General features: G+C 31.7%; 3 protein-coding genes across 3 annotated transcripts; 2 read left to right on the top strand and 1 right to left on the bottom strand.

Moving 5' to 3' along the window:
* The first annotated feature begins 10,187 nt into the window (after window positions 1–10,187).
* On the top strand, window positions 10,188–11,101 carry LOC107937405 (probable calcium-binding protein CML46). The gene has a single exon (XM_016870274.2). The coding sequence runs from the start codon at window positions 10,507–10,509 to the stop codon at window positions 11,041–11,043; it is 537 nt and encodes a 178-aa protein (XP_016725763.2). The 5' UTR covers window positions 10,188–10,506; the 3' UTR covers window positions 11,044–11,101.
* Window positions 11,102–11,237: 136 nt separating this feature from the next.
* LOC107937404 (uncharacterized) lies at window positions 11,238–13,069 on the bottom strand. Its single transcript, XM_041091876.1, has 3 exons — window positions 12,136–13,069; window positions 11,866–12,024; window positions 11,238–11,649 (listed from the first exon to the last, which is right to left on the bottom strand). Exons 1-3 carry the CDS (start codon window positions 12,388–12,390, stop codon window positions 11,275–11,277), a joined length of 789 nt encoding a protein of 262 aa, XP_040947810.1. The 5' UTR covers window positions 12,391–13,069; the 3' UTR covers window positions 11,238–11,274.
* Window positions 13,070–20,980: 7,911 nt separating this feature from the next.
* On the top strand, window positions 20,981–23,694 carry LOC107937417 (54S ribosomal protein L51, mitochondrial). Its single transcript, XM_016870289.2, has 4 exons — window positions 20,981–21,190; window positions 21,938–22,017; window positions 23,143–23,249; window positions 23,348–23,694. The coding sequence occupies exons 2-4, from the start codon at window positions 21,938–21,940 to the stop codon at window positions 23,518–23,520; spliced, it is 360 nt and encodes a 119-aa protein (XP_016725778.1). The 5' UTR covers window positions 20,981–21,190; the 3' UTR covers window positions 23,521–23,694.
* The last annotated feature ends 17 nt before the right edge of the window (window positions 23,695–23,711 follow it).

The following is a 23,711-nucleotide window of genomic DNA, read 5'->3' as shown; positions in this document are numbered from 1 at the left end:
GGGGGTCTACGATATGGGTACATGACGACAAACTTGACAAAATGCATCAATTTTATATTGAATGGAACACATCATTTGCTAATAACCTCGGTTGTGAATTAAACATATTTTCGTTTGGCAGAAATATTTCTAAAGCGAGCGAAAAAATATGTTAGACAGATAAAGGGCAATCACATTTGATGCGATGACATTATGAAAGAAATTAGGGAGGCCATAACACGAGCGAAATGTATGCATTCAACGTGACACTCACTCGAAGACCTATCGTTTTGGGTTATGGAGTTTGACAGACTCAACCAAGGTATTGCTAGGGGAGTGTATCTGTACACCTGAAACAACGGACCTGGGACTATGAGAGATTTGATGTACTTCATTTTCCATGAGCTAATGCAATGTCAACATGTTTCTCTGTACGTTTGGATTATATGAGCTTTGTGGACGAAGTGTACAAACTACAACACATGTATAACATGTGGAGATATGGATTCCCACCGGTCCTAGATCAAGGTATGTGGCCACTAGTATCGAGCGCTCCATTCAAGTTGTTACCTAATAGTTCATTACGCCATAAATCAAAAGGTCAACCAAAATCTTCTCAGATATGCGACAACATTGACATTCTGGAGAAGACAAACTAGCTAAGGTTATGTGGGTTTTGTAGGAACCCAAGGTATAAAATGTCGTTATATCCATATCAATGAGTTACAATAAGGACAACATTTTATTAATCAATTTATTAATTTTTTTAACTAAAATCTATTTGTTGATTTTTTTCATTCATGCTCAATTTTTTTGTAATTTGTAAATACAAATTTTAATTATACTATAAAAAATAATATAATATACAACTTTGTTCCATTTTTCTCGTGTAAACTGGATCACTGTACATATTTATCCTTAGAAAATGATTGAATTAAACTTGGTTTAACAATGTAAATTTTTATTAACCATCGATTTTAATTTTCTGTGGTTGCATCGCCTGATATATCTCCTGGTACAACGTCGCCAACACGACTGGCCCCTAACTGAGTTTATCTGCTTTTCTAAAGTTCACGAGTTTTAGCAACCACCTTAAGTGGACAAGATTTCATGATTATCAGGCATTAGGAGACCCTCAATGATCATAAGGATGTAAGCCGGAACGTGTTATTCTCTTTCAACTTCACTCGATTCCGCATCAAGCCCACCAAATTATTTTTTCAACCAATTCATATCTATTCAGGCTCCATAAATTGTATCCAGAACCCTCCCAAAAGTTGCTTGCATACATCTCTCCAATCGGCAGTGACAACTGACCCAATTACTACCAACCTATCCACCGATAACCCAAGCTGTAACTGCATGTCCTTGAGTATGATAGCATACTTGTTGCATTAAAGATAGAATGTGTACATCTCGAGTCTCCATCTTTCCACCAACGCGCTTATAAATGTAAGGTCCAATTTACACCCCCTACCCATACGGCCACGTGCAAAATTCTTGCACCTCTCAAGTATGGTTCAATTAAAGACGATGGAGGAATGGGTAGATTACGAATATATGTCTCCAAAATTCAATCTTCCGACTATATAAAAAAACATACAAAATATTAAATTTTAGTATAACAACAAAATATTTAAATTAAATTAAATATAATAATAAAAATTCTTACTATTTGCAATTGATCAATTGAAATGTGCTTGTCATCCAAATGAATTAGAGATGTTGCCATTACTAATTTCAATAAATACAAAATAAATTATAATACAAAATTGTTTTTAAAAAACCTTAATACAATTTTAGTAAAAAAAGAGAGTTGAGAGATTAATAAAAATTGGTGTGAGAATTAAGAGAGAATTGAGAGAAATTTAAAAGAGAAGATGGAATTAGGGATTTAAATAGGAAAAAAAAAGAGACGTTGGGGTGGGGGAAGTAGCCATTATGGAAAACGCTTCTAGCTCGAAGCGTTTTCCTCCCAATCCACTGAAAATACGTCCAATTGAACGAATTTTTGTTTTTTCGGCCTAATTCGGTAAATTTTAAAAAACCGACCTAATCTAATAAATTTTCAAAAAAAATCAACATTTTTTTGTATTTTACCCCTCCAACCTTACTTATAGACAATATGCTAAATATTCTTCATTACATAATTCTTAATTTCGTTTTGATCGGGTTTTGAACTTATACTAGCATTAATCCCCCTACAATTGTTAGGGTTTTTATTTATGTATATATTTTTAATTAATTAAATAATAAACTATATTATATTAAATAAAAATAAATGATTATTTTTATTTTGCATTAAAAATTTATATTATTTATATGAATATTTAAAATATACTTAAATCTTATTATTTAAAATAAATAAAAATATTTCTCACCAAAGAAGTAGCATTCGTTTTTCTTTTTAGCTTTTTTCTGATATGATTGGACATGGATTATGAGTAAATTTATGATTTAATATGTACACTAACCCTTAAATGTATTATTTTGGAAATAATAAAAAGTAGCTAATTTTTTAATATTTTCTTCAAGCAACGATGGTAGGATACTAAACAACATATATCCAATAGTCGGATACATAATTTAAGAATAAAAATAATTCTACAGGTTTTCATACACATTGAGTACGAATCTTAAACTAATATACAAGTCACCATGTGGACTCAACTTCACTCGATTCTGAATCTTAAACCTGTAGGGTAATAATGTATGCTATATGGTTTTTGTGGGCATCAAGGACTAGATTGATCCATGACAGAGTCGCACAAACACCACAGGAGATAATTGGTTAAGTAGGAGCTTACATTGGTGAACTCGATGCTCTAAGAACCAGGTCTTCTGCAAATATAATTGAATCAGAGGTGAGATGGAGTCCTCCGGGTGGCGATTTCATTAAGATTAATTATGATGCAGCATTTCAAAAGCACTCTCTGAGATCATGCACAAGGGTTATTATCAGAAATCAAGTAGGAGATACTTTGGTTTCCTCAATAGTACAGAATAAATACATACCTACTGAGTTTGTTGTGGAGGTTCTTGCATGCCTTCAAGCAGTTTGGTTGGGGCTAGATCTAGAGCTCCAAGAGGTTATTATCCAAGGGGATGCTCTTACGGTGGTTAAAAGACTTCTGGACAAAAATAGAGATGGATCAGTTATTAGTACGTACATTGAAGAGTCAAAATTTCAAGAAATCCATGTTTAAGCATATATCAAGAAATCCACGTTTAAGCATATATCAAGAAAGGGGAGTGAAACAGCACATTGCTTGGCGACAGAAGGTTTTAAAAGGGGGAGGGACACTTATCTTGTTGGAGGAGTGTCGAATTTTGCAGAACCACAAGTGGAAGAAGATCGTCAGAATTTGAACTGAGGGGTGGTGCTGTGACTGTTTTGTGCCTGCTTGAATGGTACGGGTAGGCTGGGGGTTTCATTCCAATAGAAGATGGGATATGAAAACTTAGCTATTGTATCCAATGACCCGTCATTAGCTAATAACCCAAATGTGAATTAAACTTATATGACGGGTCTTATTTTATCATCCTAATTTAATTTTAAATTTTTTTTTCAAATCGAGTCGAGTAAAATAAAATGCAAGTCAAGTCGAATCAAGTGAAATTGTTCGAGTTAAATTAAAAAATTAAAAATATCAAATTAAAATCTTGTTACAATATAACTAATTATATGTTAGAGCACATAAATTCAAAACCATATATATTTGAAAAAAATTTCAAAGCAAAAAAGAAAAAAAAAACCTAAGATATTTTAGTATGATAAACTTCAATCATTAATTAATTAATTTAGGTTCTCAAAATTATTATTTTAGAAGATTTTTAAATTTTGAATTTTTGAATTATTATTCAAAATTATTTTGAATTATTTTGTAACTTTTGTAGAGAGAAATCAATTTGCTCATTTTTAAAATGGATATGGATCAAAGGGGTATTTACACTAATATATTATTTGAATTGTAAAATTCAACTCAACTCAAACTTGAAAGTTAAATTTTTTATTTGAGTATACTCTAAAAATTAAATAACTCGAAACTCAATTTTTTTTTAATCGAATCAAGTTTAAACATTTCATATAAAGTAAGGAAGAGGTTTTAAAGCATTGATTGTGAATGTGATGGCATAAGCTTCGAATTTGTTAAAGGAAAATGTCGTTATTTGGTTTTGGGGCTTAGTGTTGTGTTATTTGATCTTTCTTCCTGTTTTTGTTGTGAGTTTTCTTTTAGTGTGATGAATTCTATGCATAATATCTTTGTACCATGTAAACAAGACATGTTATTAGGAGATTCTAGTGGTTGAGAACAATTTAGTTCATAGCTTTAAGTAGAGTTTTTTACTTAAATATATTAAAAAAAAATAAATATCTAAATAGGTTGTCAGCTAAATTGATTATTGAAATGGTACGTTTTCTTTAATCGCGTCTATCTAACAGGCGCGAATCAATTTTTTATATTAAAATATTTTATTTTTTTGTTTAAATAAAATATTAATTTTTTATTTTTATTAAAAATATTTAAATATATATACAGGTAAAAATACGGTCAACGGATTAAAATACAGGTAAAAAAGGGTCGCGCCTGTCAGGTAGGCGCGACTAATCGAGCCTGACAGGTAGGCGCGAATGGTGTGTGAAAAAATATGAGATATGGATATTTTTATCTACAATAACAAGTAGGATATGAATCTTCGAATTCCATTTAATGCATTTTTAGGGTTGACTATAAGTATGAATTAAGATATTGACAAATGCTTTTATTAAAATTATTTAAAATTTTAATTAAAAAATTTAACACCCACAAATATCAATGTTCAAAGTTAAATGCATGAACATGAATTTATTTTATACATGAGCATATTGTTGGCATAAGTAATTTAAGGAAGAAAAATCTGTTATCAACCTTGACAGATTGTGTAAACATTTTTTCAATCTATATTAGTTATGTGTTTTGTGATTTTTTAGTAATGTATTTTTTAAAAATAATTTTATAGTTATTTTGTTAGTAATTTATGATTAGGTTATATAAATTGTTAGTGTTTAGTTTAGTGTTTTGTGATTTTTTAATGTAATTTTTATATAATGTAATTTTATTTGATTTTTTATTTATTTAACAATTTTTATTGATTTATTAAAATGTTGATTAAATTTGTTGTTATATAATTTTATAGGTTGTTTGAAATTAAGCAGCAATGGGCCCCACCATTCACGCCTCTGAGTTAGGCACAACTAGTCGCGCCTGTCAGATAGGGCTGTGCATAATTCGGTTAACCCGATTTTTTTTTGGTTAACCGATCGAGTTCGGTTAATTGGTCTGTTAACCGAAAAAATTCGGTCGGGAGTCGGTTAATTTTTTTTGATTTTTTTGGTTAACGGCTAAATCGGTTTGAAACCGGTCGGTTAACCGAAAAAAATCGGGTAAACCGAATTTCGCAGGGTAGGGCCTAAACTAGGTCAAATTAAACCCGGCCCAATTTTTTCTCAAGCTCAACACCGAATTTTTTGGGTAATTTTCGGGTAATTCGGGTAATTTTCTGGTAATTCGGTTAATTCGGTTAATCGGGTAATTTGGGTAATTCGGGCAATTTTTAACCAAAAATAAAAAACACATAATTTTCGGTTAATTCGGTTAACCGACCTTATTAATCGAAAAAATTTCGGTTCGGTTAATTTTTTTTTAAAATTCAGTTCAGTTAACGGTTAAAAATTTTGGAAGGTCGGTTAATTCGGTTATAGCAATTTCGGGTCGGTTAACCGGTCGGTTAACCGAATGAATACCCCTACTGTCAGATAGGCTCAACTAGTCGCACCTGTCAGATAGGCTCAACTAGTCGTGCCTACCAAATAGCCGCAACCTGTATTTCATATCTATACCCAGGTTATATACTGATCCGAGAAAAAAAGTAATAATATTTTATTAAGCGAGAAAATAAATATTTTAATATAAAAAATTGATTCACGCCTATCAAATAGGCGTGATTAAAGAAAACGTACCATTTCAGTAATTAATCTAGCTGGCAACCTATTTAGGTATTTAATTATTTTTTAATATATTTGAGTAAAAAACCCCTTTAAGTATGATCTCTAGCATCCATGATCCATGGACAAAGTCAGAATTTTTTTTTTGAAATGGTCGAAATTAAATTGTATATTTTTACAATAGTAAAAATAAAATTTTATCATTTTAATAGTATATATCTTTATAATTATTAAAGGATTAAATCAAAATTTATCATTTTTGGAGCCAAAATATAATTTTACCATTACTATTTTAAAATTTTAAAAATTATAAAAAAGACCTAAATAGAAAAATTTTCTATTTAAGAGGGCACCTTGCCAACCCCTTAACTTCGCCACTGCCATGATCATTGATACATATGTAGTGAACTGTACCAACTAAAGAGTTGAGATCATATTTGGATTCATGTTTTATGTGACTGTTATTATTTTTTTTTTGTTGTTTTTCTTTTCCATTTGCATTTATCCAACTATTCTTTTTAAAACTTGTTTGGGATATTGAAATGTTGAAAAAAAAAACTTAAGCTTAGTTAAGATTAGAGGTGTTCATGAGTCGATCAGGTTGAGATCAGATTGAGCCTAAGTGTGATATCAACACACTTTATATTTGTTCAAACTTGGCCCGGTCTCGAAATATGACTCTAAATTTTTTTATAAACTCGTTCATATTTAAAAAAATTAAAGTTGTATTTAGATTATTTTAATTTAATATTTATATTTTTCATTTATTAAAATTTTATATATAATTATCTTAACATTTTTAAATGTTTACATTATAGTAGTATTATATATTACTATAAATTTTATTATTATGTTTTATAAATTACACAATGTATAAAAAAATAACATAATATAAAATAATATAAACTAAAAAAGAGTCGGGCTAAACTCGAGCTTTGAATGTTTAAGCTTGAGTCCAACCCATATATTAAATGGGCCTAATTTTTTTGTCCAAATCTATTTTTTAAGCTTAATATTTTTACACAAACTTCTCAAATTTCGAATAGACTTTCAGGTCTAAGCAAATAACTCGACCTATAAACGAGTTTAGTTAAGATGTATTATAAATATACTATCACAAGATTTTCTCAATATATAAGGTTTTAAGATTTTAAACTGGGTTTGAACTAAATAGTTGAGTCAATCACGAGTTATATACACTGACATAAAATTTAAATTAAAGGATGAAATTAAAAAAAACTATCAAATTCAAGGAAAAAAATAAAACAGAAACTTCATTGTCCCAACAGCAAAACGTCAACTTCAGAAATTGCAATTAAACAAGACGGAAGGCAGCAGGTTCTAAGAAACAAAGCAGAGAAATAGAAGCACATAAAGACAAAAAACAAAAGTAGGCCAACCGCTTTTTTCCAAAACTCATCCATTCAAATGTTTATTTACGAAAATATTCAGGTACAAAATTCACCCTCCATCATCTTGTAATCATTCTCTCATAATTTCCGGATCCATAAAAAATGACCTTTTTTTTTGTGTCTCAACATCGATATGTATTTTTCTTTCAAATACACTTAAAAAATACGCGTATTACGAGATTAAAAAATAATAATAATATTTTAATAGGTATAGACACTCTCGTTACCAACAATGATTCAAATTTTTTTTTAAAAATGTCTTTTTTTTTGTGTCAACATTCTTTTTGTCGACACCGATGTGATTTTTGAAACTTTTTTTTACCGGCGTGTTATGATTATCGGGGCCAGTAAAAAAAAGAGAGGAAACTAATAAATTAAAGACAGAGTCTTTTAATTAATTTGTGGTGCATCAAGTAAATTGCATGAGTAATTACGATAAAGTTTAATTAATGAAAAACCTTTTAATTAATGCAAAATTATGGTGCATTAAAAGAATAGTCTTCTCATTCTCATAGCATACAATAAAAACTAAGCAAGGGTCGTTGGTATTCCTCGTTTTAGGGTGGGTTTGGATGGGCGGTGCGTTTACCTGCGGTTAGTGTAAAAACAGCGATGGCAGTGAGATTAGATATTGTAGTGTGAGACAAAAAGTAAGCTAAATGCACCGCACCGCACCCAACCGCCCATCCAAACCCACCCTTAGTCAGATGTTTATTAATACTTTCCCCTTAGTTTCTTACTGTCTCGTTTACATGTTTTCTTGCAGTAATTGTGGTCCGTATACAGTTTTTTACCATTTAAATTGTTTTTTTATATTAAAAAACATGTACAACTTTTTTACCATATACAATTTTTTTAATTGTATGGTAACTAACTTTTTAAATTATCCATGTTTTTTTAACGTTTAAATAGTTTAATTGCATTAATTAAATGGTTTAAAAACTTTTTTTGAACATTTAAAAGATTTTTTTATTAATTAAAAAGTTTCCATGCAATTAAAAGCTGCATATGGTTTCCATACAATAAACCATTTAAACTACCTCTAATTAAGAGTGAAAAAAATCATCAAACTTCATCAAGAACAGTAATTAAGTCTCTGTTTTTTTTCTTTTTGCACCCAACTGAGTACTTAAACTTTTAAAATGTATCAAAAAAACCCTTGAACTTTTAAAAAAAAAAGCAATTAAGCCCCTGAATTTTTTTTGCACTCAATTAGGTACTTGAACTGTCAAATGCATCAAAAAGGCCCTTTGGCCATTAACTTTAATAGTTGACAGTTAAATTTAACTACCTCTAATTTTTTTCAATTAAAGTCACATCACAACCACAGTATAACATGTGACTAAAAAATTATAAAAAATAAATATCAATAAAATTTATAAAAACTGTTAACTTTTAATAAAAATATAAAAATCATAAAAAATTGTAAACTTTTATAAAAATAATAAAAAAAAATTCTTTAACCATTAACTTTAACCATTGACAGTTAAAATTAACGACCCCCATTTTTTAATTAAAGCCATTGTGCCACAACACAGCGTGACATGTGACAAAAAATGATAAAAATAAAAATCAATAAATGTTATAAAAAATTTATAAAATGCTTCTTTTAGTACAATAATTTTTATAATTTTTTACGAATTTTATATTTTTTTACATTTTTTATAAATTTCTTACAACTTTATAAAATTCTATAAATTTTTTTTCTATATTTCTATATACTTTATATTTTTTTACAATTTTTATAAAATTTTACAATTTTTTATAATTTTTATATTTTTTAATTAAAATTTAATAATTTTGATTACTTTTATTGATTTTTATTGATTTTTTTTGTCACATGTCACATTTTGGTTGTGACACATGGTGGCTTTAATTGAAAAAATTAGAGGCGATTCAAGTACATAGTTGAGTGCAAAAATTGTTTTTTTTTTTGAAAAAGTTTGAGAGCTTTTTTTATATATTTTGAAAGTTCAAGTACCCAATTAAGTATAAAAAAAGTAGGGGCTTCACTGCTTTTTTTTAAAAAGTTTAAAGGTATTTTTTTATACATTTTAAAAGTTCAAATACTCAAATAAATGCATAAAAAAACAAAAGCTTAATTTTTTTAATAAATTGAAGTTTTTTACGCCCTTAAAGCAAATATTTCCATTAATAATTTCCATGCAATTTAATTAATGCAAACTTTTAAAACTTTCTAATTGCCTTTTCGACGACTTAATTAATTAATGGAATTACTGGTTTTCATGCAATTTAATTGCATTCACTTGTTTTGTCTTTTCTCGTCTTCTTTTGTTTTTATTTTTCCTCAGCTTTTTCTCTTCTTTTCATCTGTTTCGGCAACTACAGTACGTTGCAATTTTTTTTTTCAAAAATCACGCCAGTGTCGGTAAAAAGAATGTTGACACTAAAACAAGAAAAATGCAAATTTTCTTTAAAATTTTAAATTAGTGCCGGCAACGTTAACGTTGATATCTATTAAAATATTTTTTCTTTAAATCTTGAAATATCCATATCTTTTAAATGTATTTGAAAAAACTACATACCAATACCCACGAACATAATATCGACACAAAAAAAGGGTCATTTTTATGGACCGGGCAATCATGGGGCGATGATTACGAGATGATGAAGGGTACGTAGTACCGGGAGGTAAGATGGGAACATTTTCATACAAAATTTTACACTTGGATATTTTTGTAAATAATCCATTTATTTGGATGAATTATGAAAAAAAAAACCTAAGCGAACCAAGACAAGGTACAAGTTGACCAAATATTTCTAGCTACTCCCATAATGCAGGATATTCGAAATGTCCTCTCTTTTACCACCTCCATTGATTTACACTTTCATGCTTATCTGCAAAGAAAAAGGCCTTTTCTTTTCTTAATTTATTTCATGGTGGCGGTCAATCGTCAGTGGTTGAAAACCATACAGGCAACTTGCCTTTTCATATCAAACCGCCTCTGAAAACTTAGCAGGGTTTTCCATGCCTTTAAAATACCCCACCCAAGACCTCACATTTCAATCAATTTCATTTCATTTCTTTTCTCTTCAATATCATTCTTTCAACATAGAAATATAAACCCATATTCTTTACCCAATCACACAGCCAATCTACTTGCTTCAATGGAAACATCATCTGCAAGCTCAAACTCCAATATGATGCTGTTGTTCCATGGTTTTTCATGCTATAACACCGTTAAAAGCTATGTCTCAAGATATTGGTCGTTTTCTCCACAATCCCAGACTTCAGATTGGGACCTGAAGGACCAGAAATCTGGGTTTTCAAGCAAGGAAGTTTTATCTGGTGGAGAGAGATTATGTAGAAAAGAAGTGGAGATTTTGATGGGGAACCTGGGGATTTTTTGCAGCCAAGAAAGTGAAGAACAGTTGAATGAATCATACGGTTGTGAGGAGATTTCAAGGTTGTTTGAACAAGAGCCAAGCTTGGAAGAAGTGAAGCAAGCTTTTGATGTTTTTGATGTGAATAAAGATGGGTTTATTGATGCAGAGGAATTGCAGAGAGTTCTGTGTGTTTTGGGGTTGAAACAAGGTTTAAAGCTGGAAAACTGCAACAGCATGATCAATACCTTTGACGAAGATGGTGATGGCAGAATAGATTTTCAGGAATTTGTAAAATTCATGGAGAACAGTTTTTGCTGAATCAGTTTCTTTGTTCTTTTTTTTAATCATTAAATATTATATATTGTTTTATATATAATTCATTTTGCTTTCTTTTTTTCGGGTGTAAATGTGATTAGAAACCGAGAAACTAATAAACCTGAAAACTGGGAAGAAGTAGCTGATACTTTCTAATAAAAAAAATAGATTGCAGTTGCAGACATCAACAATTTACAATCAAATCAATGGAAATTATTTATTCAATTGATGCTTCTAGAATCCTAACTTGTGATAAGTATGATGAAACGATATATGAACATTAGAGGAAGCTGTAGACAAGCTAAAAATCACTTCTTGAACCAACTCTTTAGGAGGGCAACTGGTAAATCCACGACTAAAGGATTCTGGGTTGAATTCAAGCCTATGGTAAGTTAATGATAAAGTCTCAAGAACAACTGCCTTCTGCATTAGATGCTTGATAAATTCAATCTCACTTTTATAGCCAAAGAAGTGATGTATGATAATTTTCTTCACATTATCCAGAAATCCAACTGTTGGTTGCCCATCTCCACTGTTCTCAACAAACGGACGCTCCAAAGCAAACGGTGGTCTATGCTCACCAGCCTCTTCCCAGAAGGAAAATCTGAACTGCAAATCCATCAACATGTATGAGAATTAGTGTTGTAGATCAAGGATTTCAATTGTGATGTAAGAATGTTATTGAGCTGATGGAGGGAGACAGGTGAAATTGTAAAACAACATTGTAATGACTGGGTTTTAGGACATCTCCCCCATGTCATCCTACACATACATCAACAGTATTCTCTTTTAATACCGTTTAAATTTGGGAAACACAGAACTCACATCTATTTCAATCTTCTCTAGGGAAGGGCAATGAACCAAGAAGTCAATTAGTGCAATGAGATCACACTCTTTCCCCAATGGACCAAACCAAGCAAATACCTTTAGATTTTCGAATATTTTCCATCCATTGTTGTTCACCTCATATTCTCTTGCAAGAAACTTTGACATACCAAGAACAAAAGAAGGGCATGAGTCTTTCATCAAAAAATCAATATTTCAATAAAAAAACAGAACAATAATGAAGGAATATTTACTAAGAAATAAATCTACCTGAGAAAACCAAGAATTCACACCAAATTTCTTTACATGGGCAAGATTTCTTATCCATGTTCTAGTGTCAAAGTTTTGCACATACGGATAATATCTGGATCGAAAAACTGTGGCTTCATCAATGGAAGACATTGAACTGACTGAGATCTTCACTGAATTTCCATCGACTTTAAAACTTGACAAACTTGACGAATCAATTTCTAGATTGAAACCAGGGTTATCCATGCATCTAACTACAAGGTGTTTAAGCCTCATACTTTGACACCAAGAAGCTTTGAAGTTGAGTAATCTATGGCACAAATCGATTGTCAAGCTTTCAAGAACAGGAATGTTAGATAACAAGCCCTTTAGAGTTCCATCGTCAATCGCACAATCAAAGAGGCAAAGGGATTTCAGAGAAGCAAAGGGTAAATCACATGGTGGATTTGGATTGAAAAGAAAACCCTTTAAAGAAACTTGTTCTAATGATGGGACATTATCATGGGAATAAAACACGTTAGGCAAAACATAATAATCTTCAAAGTGTTCAAAGAGTAACTCAGTTGAAACTGAGAGAATCTGAACCTGTCTTGAAATGGCAAACTCAATGTAGAGTTGAAGTTGAACATTAGCGACAGCGTACTCTTAAGGCTCCGTAGGAGAAGTCAAGGCTGAACTTATGGAGTTTGAAGGCTTGGTGTTGGGTCAAAGTGTTGCGTATGAAGGTACGTTCAGAGGGAGTGGTCTCATGGTAAGGAGTTGCCATTTGAATGTCGATGACGGGTGAATTTCCAGAGGTCGATCCATCTTTTGGACAAGATTGTTTGGTTGTCAAGAAAGACAGAATGTGATGGAGAATTTCATCTGGTAATACCCTGATCCAATCTTGTCCTTCAGACATGTTGATTCACCCACGAAAGAAAGAACGAAAAAAAGTTGACTTTAAAAGTTTGTTGGGATGTAAGATGTCAGCTTGTATTGCTAATTGATATCATTTATTATACATACAAAAGCGATTGGTGTTGACAATTTTATAATAAGTTTTTAATTTTTTTTAATAATTGATTGTTAAAGTCAAACTAATTATGGAATAACTTTTTTAAATAAAATTAAATTTCTTGAATTTAACTTTGAATCAATCAAATTTAACACTTAAATTGTTGAGTTGGAATAATTCTTAAAAATACGTACCAACTATATATATGTTAAGTTGGATAATAGGTTAAGTTGATCTACACATGGCTAAACCAAGATTGGAAAACATTTTTATTTGTTCAAGCTCATTCAGTTCACTTAAAGCCTAAGTTAAAAATATTGATCTTTTACTATTTTAAAATATTAAGAAATTTAAAAACATGATTTATTTAATATTTTAATTCTAATTAAAACTCGATAACTTCAAGGGGTTGTAGGTTTTTTCCTACCAATTGGAGCCCTCCCTTCACCACCCCCATAGGGATAGTCTATAAGGTTCATAACTACTACTCTTACTACATGACGCTTACCTAGCCAACATTTAGATCTAGCTCTACCCAAACTTTTCTGGTTCAAACCCCAACATTCTCTATCTACCCGACTGTTGCTAGGCAGTTTTTGGATATCAAACAGACCTCCCTAGAAGTTAATTTTAATGTGGCTAACTTCCTCTCCTTTGCAATCAGTTTTGCAACAGCACCTGCTACTCTAGCTAAGAAAATTTTGTTTGAGCAATTTGAATCAAAACTCATTACAATTCAATTTGATCAAAAAAATAAACAATTCAAACTTAAAATGAAATGATTTGAATTCAAAGTGATTAGACTCAGAGGACCAACCTTTGAACATATCAGACTAATGGGTGGACGCTTTTTGTGATGAGTTGCAGAGCAGTTCATATCACCTAGATCATATCAACCAGAGCAACAACCGATATCATTTGATATGTTTGGTAAGAACATGTACTCCACCCTGCCTTAGGCCACATTCGATCCAACTGTCGATCCTCCTGATGTGTACAGTACACCCCAATGGCCACCCCGTCAACGAAGGCCTTTAAACCGCTATACCCAGAACGACGATACCACTCCCGATTCTTTCTAATTTTGAGTTATGTAAATTTCAAGTGTTATGTAATATTTTTTGTATTGGTTTATAATTCCACAACTTATGTATTAGTATTTTTTCATATAATTTATAATATATTTTAAAGTATTAAAAGTTGCAACTGTTAATTTCAAATAAAAGCTTAACACTAAACAATACAAACTTTATTTCCAAAAGACCATAAAATGCAAACATTTGGTACAATATTTAATTTCTTTCAGACCGTGAAGATTGACTAGTATAGACGTTTCCATGAAGACACTTGCTCTGATTGTGGCCAACTGTTCTACATATGGTGTAACGCTTTGGATTGACATGTTCTCTTATATCCATGTCGTTTTGAATCCTTATTGCTATTGGTCGACCTTTGACTCTCCTACGTAGTGACCGATCTAGCAACATCTTGAATGCAGGCGGTTGCATTTCCCATGTCGATGCATCTCTTAAAATGAGGAACTCATTACCCCAAATACGCAGAGTATGTTCAAGTGTGTACACATCGTCGATATATTGTTCGACATTCAAACGATAGGTAGCACACACTACAACCACATGCGCACATAGGTACTGTAGTGTTTGGAACATCCTACACTCACACCGCCTATTTCGGAGATCAATTCTGTAGAACCGTGGCAGGATCCTCGACCGACGACTAATGTATTCTGTCACTCGAAAAGTTTCCAAGTTTCGGGAATATAGTTCTGCATTCATCGACTTAACCCTTTAAACGTTCTCTTTTATAACAACCCTAATTTTTTCGACGTGCACGTGTCCTGCCTCTAACTATTTTGCTTGTCTCAACCCCATTTTTGGCATTAAGGTTGCTAGCCTGTAAAATATGGCTGTAAAAACTACTGAAATTGGCAAGTGACGCATACGTCTCAAAACGGAGTTAACAGCCTCAACAAGGTTGGTTGTCATATGACCATATTAGTACCCCTCGTCAAAACTTTGAGCCCATTGTCATGGCTCCATGCTACCCAACCACTATCTGAGAGAAGGTTTAGACCCACCATATCAGTCTCTAATCTCGCCAACTTATGTCTGAATTGATGTGCTTCCAGCTCGTATCCTACGTTTGTATTTCGATAAAACATATTACCATCCCAATTAGGAAATGGACTTGAAATATTTACAAATACGAATTTAAATATGATATTTCTACCCATGTTCATGATTCGTTTGCACCAGTCTTTGTTCTTGTACTCATTGTGGGAATTGACTGCGATGTGACGAATACAGTAGACGGACCTCTACGAAACCTTGGATTGCCAAATCGTAGCAACAAGGCCCTTCAATCTGTCAAAGATAATGCAAATATTGTCTTGCTTGACAACATGCCTCCGCAAGTTCCGAATGAAATATGCCCACAATTCAGAGTTCTCCGACTCCACGATGGCGAAAACGATCGGTAGTATATTTCTGTTACCGTCTTGTACAACCGCAATTAGAAGTATTTGTGTGTATTTTCCATAAAGTCACGTTCCATCAACTTGCACTAGCAGTTTGCAGTGGGAGAAGGCCCTAACACATGGATCGAAAGTCCAGAACAGTCGACGGAAAACTCTTCTCCCCAGTTCCAATTGTCCATTCGGGACTTTATAAGGCAACGTTTACAAGTCCATAATAGTTCCTAGGATGTACTCCATTATTGCTGAAATCCAACCTTGAAGTTCATTGTTTGACTCATCCCAGTCGCCGTACAATTGTTGCATAGCCATTTGTTTCGCCCACCTGGAATCGGGCTTGCATGTGCTCAATCAATGTTCGGCGCAGGAATGATTGGGCTATCTTTCACTAGTGGCATGATGCAGTTACAAATACTTTTGGCATCCAATTTTTGGTGCTCTTGAGACATACGTGCGACAGTGCATGTATGGCGCCCTTCTATTTTTTGCATTTGCCACTGTTGAGTTCTCTGTATAAATGCAGTCCGAACCCGCCAACCACACCCATCGTTGGGTCTCCAACATTTCCCAACATATAATGTCGGTGTAGACTTGGAAACCTTATAATCAATCGACAACTTCATGATGTACTGTTTGATGGCAAACACACAATCCGCCTTGTTCTCAAATCGTTGTCCAAAGAACAACTCCTCCAACTGCGAATTTGACGTCAATCTATGAGCAGGTACTATATCGACGTACTTAGGGAACTCAGATGCATACGCTACATCTGGATCTACGTTCAACATGTCACCCCCAGGTTCATTTCGTAAAACAATGCCACGACTCGAGTTACTAAATGAAGGGTCGTAAACATCTTCAACCTCCTCCGAGCCTTCATCATCGATATCATTTGGAACCTCACCAACATCAGGGTCACTAAAATCTTAAACGTCCTGATCAGAATCTTTACCATTATTCGTCATTTCTCCGACATCTGCCTCTGTGCTTATTATCACCTCCGGATGTATTTGTAAACAGGGACCAGGGGTAGGGTTGTTATACGAACTCCCACCATAATTTAGATTTTCAGGTATCTGCAATGTCCCTTTGCAGTCTAACTGGTCAGTCTATCCGATATTAAGATCAAAGTCAAATTCGCGATGTTGACTTATTGGACTAACATTTTCAACATGCTCTAAGTCTGCTAACTCAGCAAATAACTCAACTAGTTGGGGGTTCTCACTCCCAGTTGACCACCATATTTCCATCATAGTGCCCAAGTCACCATCATCTAACAGTTGCATCTCACAAAATTTGAACGGATCTGTAGAGATTGGAAACTTGTAAAATAATATGGATATCGCCCTTTTACAACGGATAGCTATTTTCGCACTGATCTTCCTTTTCATTTCTACCAGCTTCACATTTTTTTTTAAATCGCAACCCTACTCTTTGCCGACCTTGAAATACACAACCAACATCACCTTCTACAATTTCACCATAAAAAAGAACGTACACAAAAAAACACCTCATTATTCATCTTCAACAGAATTTTTGAACTCTCCTACTAAACATAACAATTTCACCATTCTATATATGCTAGAGAACCACCAAAATAAAATATTGAATATTAATTTTTTATATTAAAAATATATAAATTTAAAAAATCACACTTGTAATAAAGTGGTGGAGTCATTCTAAAAAAACATATTATTTTTTAAAATTTAAATAGAATTTAAAAAAAATGTTTGAATATCTTTAAAAATAATTTAAAAAATCATAATTAAAAAAAATAATTAAAAAATATATTTAAAATTAAAAAATATATATTTAAAATTTTTAGAATATACATTTAAAATATTATAAAATAAATAATAAATTTGAAAGGTCATATCTTTAAAAATAATATTTTATAATATTTAAATTTTAAAAAATAATATTTAAATTTAAAATAATAATAATTTTTAAAAATATATTTAAAATTTTTAAAAATAATATTGTCGAAACCGTTTTTTTTGTAAACAAAAATTTTAGTTGTCGACTTAAAAAATAAAACTGGAGTCGCCACCGATCCTTTATTAAGGTGTGATCGGCCCACCTTAAAAATAATTTTGGTCTGCGAAATTTGAGAAAACAGGCTCGGAAGTCAGTTACGCACGAGGAAGGATTAGCACCCTCGTAACGCCCAAAATTGGTACCAAATTGATTTTTTTAATGCCTTGGTGTCGAAAATTTGAAAAGATTTTAAAAGGAAACTTTCTATTTCATGAATGGATTAAAATAATAAGACAATTCTTATTTCAAAGAAATAAAACACCACACCCAGTGAGTTAGGGCACAATGTTTTTAAATCTTCAAAATACCCGAATATTGTCTTTTATTCTTGAAAATTCTTATTTCGAGAAGTCAAAAAATATCAGGACCAGTAAGTTAGGACCCAACATTTTGAATCCCCGAGAATAAGCTTCATTTGAAATTTGTGAATTTATTGCAAAACAAATGCTTGGCTTTCTAATTCATCGAAAAATAATCGCGATCCAGTAAGTTAGGACATGATCTTTCTCAAGAATCATGAATGCCAAATATTTTGGAAATTTGTAAAATATGATGATTTTGATAAACCAAAATATATTTCCCAAAAAGTATATTTTAAAAAAAATGTACAATATAAAATAAACACTTTAATTTAAAATATGCATATATATATGTATTGTCAAAATATAAGTATGAAACATAAATAAAATTTGAAAACATATATATGCATATATTAAAACAGGCATATACAAGTATACATATATGTAAACATGAAATACACCAGATAGAACAACAACAAAACCTTATAATAATTCTAAGAACATATACATATATTACAGAAAATGCAGGCCTATGTGCGTGTAATATGAAAGATGTATGTATGCTATAAAATGCCAATGCATAATATATATATACACATGTATATAAAAAGGTATGAAAAGAAAATGTAAAATATGTACATGTGAAATTCAATAAAATAAAAATACAAAATTATGTGTATATATATATTTCAAAATAACAATGCGTAAGTATGTATAAAATATAAAGCATGTGAAAGTTAAGATAAAAAAAAGTAAAAATTATATACAAAGAAATTTAGAAATGTGCGAATGAAATATATGTATGCATGTAAAAAAAAACTTTAAAAAATATATATATATTAAATATGCAGATATAAAATATGCAGATGTAAATGTATAGAAAATATATAATAATAACGATAGTGAATAATATAATATTAATACACAATGCCAAATAATATAAAAGAACTAAAAAAATTGATTAAGGATCAAACTAAAAAAGAAACAGAGTTTGAGGGCCAAATTTAAAAAAATGGAAAACACTAGAAAGGGCCAAATCGAAACGCACACAACAGGAGGGGAATCCAAAGGGAAATTTACCCAAACTCCGCAAGCACTGCTTTTTAAAAGGACTGAAATATAACAAAAATAAAGCATGCGGTCCAAATTTAAATGAAACAAAAAAATGATTTAGACACGTTTTTAAAAATCGGGGGACCAAATGCGCAAATAGACCACTAAAAGAAAAACACGCGGATCCTGAGAAAACGGGTCGGGTCGTCGGGTTTCGGCCTATACAACGTCGTTTTGAGGCCATTGAAGCAGGTCCTAAACGACGTCGTTTCATAATCCTTATAAATGCCAAATTTTCCTTAAAAAATTTCATTTTCCTCTTTGATTCAAAAAAAAATAACAGAGAAGCTCTGCTAGGGTTTATACCCTGCCCTTTTGCGCCGCCGTCACTAGGCCGCCCCCTTGGCCTCCGACGACACCCCAGCCTCCGATTGCGACGGAGAGGGGTCACCGCGACGGCACGTTGGCTCTGGCGATTAGGTGAGTTTTCCTTCTCCTTTTTTTGACTTTTGTTTACAAAAAAACAATAATAATAATAGAAAATATACAAAAAAGAAAAACTCGATTCACCTTTGTATTTTAAAAATTTCTCTGTGTTTTTTGCTTCTATTTTCGTATCTTTTTTTACCGAAAAATTCCCCCCTTTTACAGATTTCTAAAGGCTTTTTATAGCCCGAAAAAGAAAAAGAAAAAGAATAAAATCAATATCTGTCTTTGCTGTTTTTTCTCTTTCGGATTCTTTGAATCTGTTTTTGCAGGTGTCGTGGAGCGAACGGCGCGCGTGGGGAGGCTGATCTCCGAGTCCTGCGGCGGCTGGAGGCTGGGGAGGTTGCTGCTTGTTGCGGCTACTTGCTGCTAGGGTTTTCTGCAGTATTGGGCTAGTTCAATTGGGCCTACATGTGTTGGGCCATTCTAGGTTTAGTTGGTCCCGGGCATTATTGGGTTTGTACAAATATTATAAAACATTTAAAATATTCATTTCAAATTTTATAAAATTAATAATAAGCAAATAAATAAAACAAATAAATAAAACTTAAAAAGTATAAATAAAAAAAGTTAAAAAGAAAAACCAAAAAAATGAAAAAGGACAAAGAATCAGAAAAAGTAACGGATGAAAAAAATAAAAAAATTTAAGTTGTTTCAATAGTCAAATAGGCCGGTAGACCAAAAAAAGATAAAATTGTTTAAACCCCATCCTTTCAAAAATCACAATACTTCTCTAATATTTATACAAGTGACATCATTCTACATGGCTTCACCAAAAAATTAATTTTTAATGCAGATTGTTGACATGGCATATTGGTGGTGCCAAACACTTTGGCTCCACTAATTTTTACTATAGATTTTAGGTTATTTTCGTATTTTATCAAAAAAATAAGTCATTTAAGTAATTAATTATTTTTTTGAGTTATATTTATTAAAAAAATTCATAATCCCCAATCATTTATTTTCTTGTAACTCTTGTAATCTTTAAATAATTTACAGTGTACCTTAATTATTTTTGTTATATTTTTGTAACATATAGTAATTGAAACTCTATAAATAAAGAGCATGTATAAATTTTTTGTATTGCAAGTAAAAGTTGAATTATCCTTTCGTTTTTCAATTATTCTCTTTTGTTCTTTTTATAATTTCATTTCTCTTTTAATTTAAGAACAATGATATTCACTGTAACTTTGTTGGACTCAAGATCGATGAAAATATGTATCTTGCAGATAGTGCTACAACACATATTATACTAAAAAATAAAAAAAAATCTTTCTTATTTGATAATAAACAATAAAAAAACTTTATCGATAATTTATGATTTGATGCAGAAAATTGTATTGAATAACTATGGCTGAGAGCATAAAAAAAATAGGTAGAGAGAAAAAAATTAATAATTAGAATTAAATTGAAGAATTAAACTTATTAATTTTTTAAAATTAAGTCTAAATTAATAAAATCTATAAATAAATAAAAACTAAAATTGTTATTAAACAAATAAAAAAGCCACGTCAAACTTTCGACTTGAACTTAAAACGATACAGTGACTAAAACTCTAAAAGCGAGAAAGGGTCTAACAGGAGTACGAAACCCTAGTATCAATCAAAAAATAAAGGTGACGAAAAGCGTGGCAAAATATTTCTATTCTTTTTCTTTTTTTTCGTGTCTAGACACTCATCGTCTTCTCTGAGAATCGATTTCGTTTGTCAGGTAAAATCCCCATATTTTGCCTATTATTATTTCCCCTTTATTTGCATTCTTTCCTGTTGATTTCTCTGTTCTTTTTTTTCTTTCTTTATAATTTTTTTCTAATTCGAGTCTCTTTTTACTAGATCTATCTTTTTTCTGCTGTTATTTATAATCTCTTTGCATGCAATCTATTGTTTGGGGGGTGATTTTGGGTTCAAGTTATTGGGTTTGAAAATGTTGTTGTTTTCTCTTTTCCCGGTCAATTTTAGAAGACCATTTATATGTATGCTGTTCAAATTTTCGGGTTTCATTTGTTTTTTTTTTCCTGTGATAGAATCTTTGAGATATTGTTTTCTTTTTCCTCATTATATGTTACATTAAGGATAGTTGATTAGAAGCGGGATTTTAGTTTGTTATAGAATATAAATTTGTAGGTCGAAGTTGTAACTAGTAGGTTACATTGTGAATTTGTGTAGTTGAAATGCTAAGTTGTAGGAGGTGTTGAGTATTTATTTAATCGTATTGTTCAAAATAGTTTTACTATTTGCTTTCACTTTCTTGAATTTTCTGAAAAAATTAATGTCTTATGGTTGAATTATAGTATTTAAGTTAGCATTATATTCTGAAATTTATGGAAATAATTGGCAAAAACAAAAGGTGCAATTCATTTGTTTTATATGTATTGCTATTTAGAAAATAAAAAGAGGGGGTAGGGGGGGGGTTAAACATATACTTAGTTAATAATTTTTTTATGTTTTGAAAATGAAGATGGCACTGCGAGGAGTTTGGCAACTTAAAAAGCTGATTGTAAGCTATTGTGATTGGGGAGGTAGTAGCCGGGGCATCAGGTATGATTTTAATCCTTCTTTTTTTTCCACTTGTTAACTTTTATATAAGCCTCTTGAGTATTATCTTTTAAACTTTCTGGCTTATATTATTTTTGGTATATTTGCTTGACACCTCTGGAGTAAAGTACTTTCTCGAAATCTCAATGTTTGTTGCATTTCTCTTTTCAATTCCAACATTGCAATGTGTTTTTCTCGTCTTTGTTTGCCTAATAAAGCAGGTACCTATTTGTTAAATGTTTTCTTGATCTGTTAGCCAAGAGTTTGTGCTAAGATTTGCATTTCAACTTTAGGTATTATTCTTGTTTATGCTGTGGAGACTTGTATCTATATATAAACTAAACTATTGAACCACTTCTGAGTAATTTGCAAATAATGAATGAATCAGGTTCTCAAGCTAGTATTAAGCTGTGTCACTTTCATCTGCGCATAATGTGATGGTTTGATAGTTGAAATTATGGATGATCTGAATCTAGCTGTAGGTTATTAAATATATGATCACCAAAGTAGTGGGATATCATAGATTAAGCAGGATATCTTGGATGATGTTGGAGTTCATCTTGAGATAGGCTGCTTTCTTTAATATTTGTACTAGTTATTTGAATGCTTAGCACTTTGGGTTACATTAGGGTACTCAAGTCATCTCTGCATGTGTATGCACTGATAATTACTGCGACCTGGTGAAAGAGTAGTGAAAAATTGAACATTGTCATTACTCATCCACCCAAGTATTTGGGGACCAAAATAGAAACAGAGAAGCACATTTCCCTCCATTTTCTTTTGTCATGTGACTGAGGCTATTCTGGAGAGGGAATTGACTTGAGAAATTTTTGAAAAGAAATTTGCTGTGGGGATGGTAAAATCTAACGGACTGCTTTTGCTAGGCATTATCACACGAATAAGTTTTCTAATGACTTAATGATACAATATTGGGATGCCTTTCAAGTAAGGTAAATGAAAAGGCCATACTTTGTTAACATTTGGTTTTTGACTCATATACCATGGTAGTCTCAAGTTCAACTATGTTATAATTAATAATAACAAGAAGCATGTACAAATATGAATTCTCTCCTTTAAATGGATTCTGAATTCTTCAAACTCATGGTAATTTTGACATGGTTATGCCAGGGCATTTATGGAGTCAGAGTTACCAACTTTTAAAGAGAAAAACCCTCAGCTGGAGGTGGTTCCTGAACTCATTCGTGGGCAGCATCCACATTTGAAAGGCTTTTACAGTAAGTTACTCTTTCTTGGATGAGTTTCAGACATGATGCATTCACGTATGCGTTGTTTTTAACCATGTCTCAAAACATGTATCTTGCCAATTTCTCAGAGAACAAAAACGAGCGGGTGGTATGTGTGAAGAATATGACTCCTGAAGATATCCTTCTTTATGCAACCAGGCTAAGAAACGCATTGGGAAGAAAGGTGGTGAAATTGAAGACAAGGCATGTAACTAAACACCCTAGTGTGCAAGGTACATGGACAACTGATGTGAAATTTTGAGACACAATAGTACCAAGTTCTTCACAATTTTGTCTGGATGTTTCTTTATTGTTCTATGTAGTCATGATGGCAACTTTGCTGAAACATTCACTCTTTGGAGGTGAATGAAACTGTTGTGTAATGAACAAAGGCAAATGATGTCGTAATAGATGATTGGACCCAAATATTTAATAATTTTAGAGCATCTGTTC

Source organism: Gossypium hirsutum, chromosome D04 (assembly GCF_007990345.1).
Source record: "Gossypium hirsutum isolate 1008001.06 chromosome D04, Gossypium_hirsutum_v2.1, whole genome shotgun sequence".
NCBI classification, from domain to species: domain Eukaryota; kingdom Viridiplantae; phylum Streptophyta; class Magnoliopsida; order Malvales; family Malvaceae; genus Gossypium; species Gossypium hirsutum.
Note: the sequence above shows the minus strand (reverse complement) of the source record. Positions and strands in the feature narration are given on the sequence as shown.